Here is a 3,634-nt window from a genome sequence, read left to right on the forward strand (position 1 = left end):
GATGTTGAATATCAGCAGATTTCATAGGATTTAGGCCTCATTTACACGAGCGTGTGCGTTTTGCGCACGCAAAAAAACGCTGCGTTTTGCGTGCGCAAAAGGCAATTGACAGCTCCGTGTGTCATCCGTGTATGATGCGCGGCTGCGTGATTTTCGCGCAGCCGCCATCATAGAGATGAGGTAGTCGACGCCCGTCACTGTCCAAGGTGCTGAAAGAGCTAACTGATCGGCAGTAACTCTTTCAGCACCCTCGACAGTGAATGCCGATCACAATCTACACCAACCTGTGAATAAAAAAAGACGTTCACACTTACCATGAACTGCCTGCTTCCTCCAGTCCGGTCTCCCGGCCGTTGCCTTGGTGACGCGTCCCTCTCTTGTCATCCGGCCCCACCTCCCAGGATGACGCGGCAGGCCATGAGACCGCTGCAGCCTGTGATTGGCTGCAGCCTGTGCTTGGCCTGTGATTGGCTGCAGCTGTCACTTGGCCTGAATTGTCATCCCGGGAGGTCGGACTGGAGGAAGAAGCCGGGAGTTATCGGTAAGTCAGAACTTCTTTTTTTTTTTACACGTATATGTATATTGTGATCGAAAGTCACTGTCCATGGTGCTGAAACAGTTTAAGTCTTTCAGCACCGTGGGCAGTGACTGTCTCCTGACGTCGCGTACCCGAACATTTTTTGCCGGGTTCGGTTAAAACGAGTTCGGCCGAACCCGGTGAAGTTCGGTGCGCTCATCTCTAATTTGACACTCCGTTTGGATGTTTGTAACCAGAAAAGCACGTGGTGCTTTTCTGTTTACATTCATCCTTTTGACAGCTCTTGCGTGATTTTCGCGCATGCAACGCAGGACCGTCAGTGTGGCATGCGTTGTTTTCACGCACCCATTGAAGTCAATGGGTGCGTGTTGCGTGAAAAACGCAAGAATATAGAACATGTCGTGAGTTTTACGCAACGCACTCACGCTGCGCAAAATTCACGCATCGTCTAAACAGCCCCATAGACTATTATAGGTGCGTACGACACGCGTGAAAAGCACGCGCGTCGCACGCGCGTATAATACGCTCGTGTAAATGAGGCCTTAGGCCTCGTTTACACGAGCGTATTATACGCGCGTGCGACGCGCGTGCTTTTCACGCGTGTCGTACGCACCTATAATAGTCTATGGGGCTGTTTAGACGATGCGTGTATTTTGCGCTGCGTGAGTGCGTTGCGTAAAACTCACGACATGTTCTATATTCTTGCGTTTTTCACGCAACACGCACCCATTGACTTCAATGGGTGCGTGAAAACAACGCATGCCACACGGACGGTCCTGCGTTGCATGCGCGAAAAACACGCAAGAGCTGTTATGTCCATTCTAATTAGTCTATAAAGCTACACAAAGCTTCTCCAAACCAGGAAGTGCCTGCCTTTCAAGTGCGAGGGGGCAAGACTAGCCAGTGCCAGCAGAGTTGTCTGGGGATATTTTGGAGTGTTTCTCACAGCCACATACTACAGCCATGCCGCGCGGGATGGATGTGGAGCGCCTCATACTTTTTATCCAGGAGCATCCAGCGATATGGGATAACAGATGTGAGGAGTATCACAACAGGACGGTGAAGGAGGACGCATGGGAGTTGGTGGCCAAAAACCTCTTTGGGCAAGAGTGGGAGACAGGCCGAACCCGTGACCGCACTCGGTTGGGTGAGTACCTGGCATTTTCTGTCAATGCCTGTCATGCCTATAGAAAACCTGGGCCCTGTATGTGTATTGCGCACATGAGCACGAGAAACTTTGGTGGAGCAGGTGCTTCCCCACGTCCCACCGCATTGCCATTGCAGGGCCCTTCATTTTGTAGTGAGAGGTGATAGTTCTGATGGCGTGTTTTGTTTTTGTTACATACACCAGTCCAAGATATCAAGACACGGTGGCGGAGCTGCCGTGATCAATTCAGGCGAGAGATGGGTGACAAGGGACGCAGCGGAGATGGGGCATCTCGCAAACGGCCCTACATTTATACGAAACAGCTGATGTTCCTGAAGGACATCATGGATATGCGCACGTAAGCATTTATGTCGTTGCATGAGTGTACTGTGTGTTTGGCCAGGTCCTGTCTGTCAACGTGTTGTTGTGGGCATTGTTAGATTTTGTACTCATAATTTTTTGCCTCCTTGTAGAACCACCGACAATTTGGAGGATACAGCAGAGGAGACTGACGTGGGGGAGTCTGTGGCCGAAGCCCCTGCTCCCAATATCCTGCCACCCAGCCCCGAGCCGACACCCCAGGAGCCCGCACCAGGCCAGTCCGAACGGCCGGTTGGCTCTCCAGCCCAGGAGCGGCCCGTGCGAGCCCGCAGTCGGCGTGTTCGTGCCCCACAGCCCTCCACATCTGCCCAGGTGGATACGCGGGTACTCGAGTATTTGAGGCGAGCCGCAGAGGAGGATGGCAATGATGCCTTTGGCCGCAGCATTGTGCCCCTCCTACGCCTGGTGCCGATGGACCTTATGGGCCGTCTGCAGGCGTCGATCGTCACATTGATCGACGCTTGCAGACCGCCACACAATCCCCATCCGTGTTTCACGGCAATCGAGCAGTGGCGAAATACTTACATGCCGCCACCCACGGCCCAGGTGCCTGGCCAATTTCACCCTGTTCCCCAGATGGCCCGTCCGCATCCATACATGCGCCCTATGGCTCCCCACTTCGCGGGGCCCACATTCCAGCCACCACATCAGCACCACTATGCTGGCCAGGAACAACCTACCCAGCTCCAGGTCCAGCATAGTGGTGCTGAAATGCAGGCATATGCCTCCCCAGCCCAACTATACCAACACCTCTGAGTGTGTTGGTGCCAATATTTCTGGACGGCACTGTTGTGTGTGGTGCAGGCCTGGCCACGTATATTGTGTGATCCTGTTTTTAGTCTGGATTTCGTTACACCACGTTGGTGTGTATTTATTTTACCCCAAAAATTGGGATTGGTCCAAATCCCTAAATAAAAAAAAACAAGTTCATGGTTTGATTTCGTTTTAGTATTCTTTTCGACCAGCCAACAGAAGGTTTGGCACACATTTCCTTAGCCTACACTCTCACACACTTCTGGCCTTTTGGACCAATGCATGGACATGTGATATGAGGTTTTAGTTAATCTCTCGTGGTTTGACATGGCTTGAAAGGGATTCCAAAGTTTAGGTCCTGCCATGGGCCCTGAAGCAAAATAAGTACACTTGCAATTGGACTTCCCTAACTGCAGTCCGCACAACAGGATATATGGGCAAAGTAAGTCGGCAACTGTGTAAAGTCCTGCTCAAACCCAGAGAGATATAAGCTCGCAACCCGCGTCAAGGGTCCTCATGTTTTGCGAGTCCCTACCCCAACCCCAACACACAAAAGAAACAAAACAAAAAATGCCCACATCTCAGGTCGGTAGTGAAGCGTCAAAAGAACATTCACCCCTTCACAGGTCATCAGCCCCCCACGGTGCTGGTCCAGATGGGCACTCAAAATATGCCGCCAAAGTATCACGAACTCGAAGGCCGGAGGAGACAGATCGGCCGAGAGGAATCACCGGGACATTGTCAGTGGTGTCTGCGTGTGTTATGATATAGTCAGCATCAAAGTTTGCATCATTAATGCGGCAGAAGTTATGCAG

General features: G+C 51.8%; 1 protein-coding gene across 1 annotated transcript; it reads left to right on the plus strand.

The window, feature by feature from the left end:
• Positions 1 to 1,307: 1,307 nt before the first annotated feature.
• Positions 1,308 to 2,890, plus strand: LOC142761146 (uncharacterized). The gene is made up of 2 exons (XM_075864342.1): positions 1,308 to 2,043; positions 2,159 to 2,890. Exons 1-2 carry the CDS (start codon positions 1,943 to 1,945, stop codon positions 2,820 to 2,822), a joined length of 765 nt encoding a protein of 254 aa, XP_075720457.1. The 5' UTR covers positions 1,308 to 1,942; the 3' UTR covers positions 2,823 to 2,890.
• The last annotated feature ends 744 nt before the right edge of the window (positions 2,891 to 3,634 follow it).

This window comes from Rhinoderma darwinii, chromosome 4 (genome assembly GCF_050947455.1).
Source record: "Rhinoderma darwinii isolate aRhiDar2 chromosome 4, aRhiDar2.hap1, whole genome shotgun sequence".
In the NCBI taxonomy this organism is placed as follows: Eukaryota; Metazoa; Chordata; class Amphibia; order Anura; family Rhinodermatidae; genus Rhinoderma; species Rhinoderma darwinii.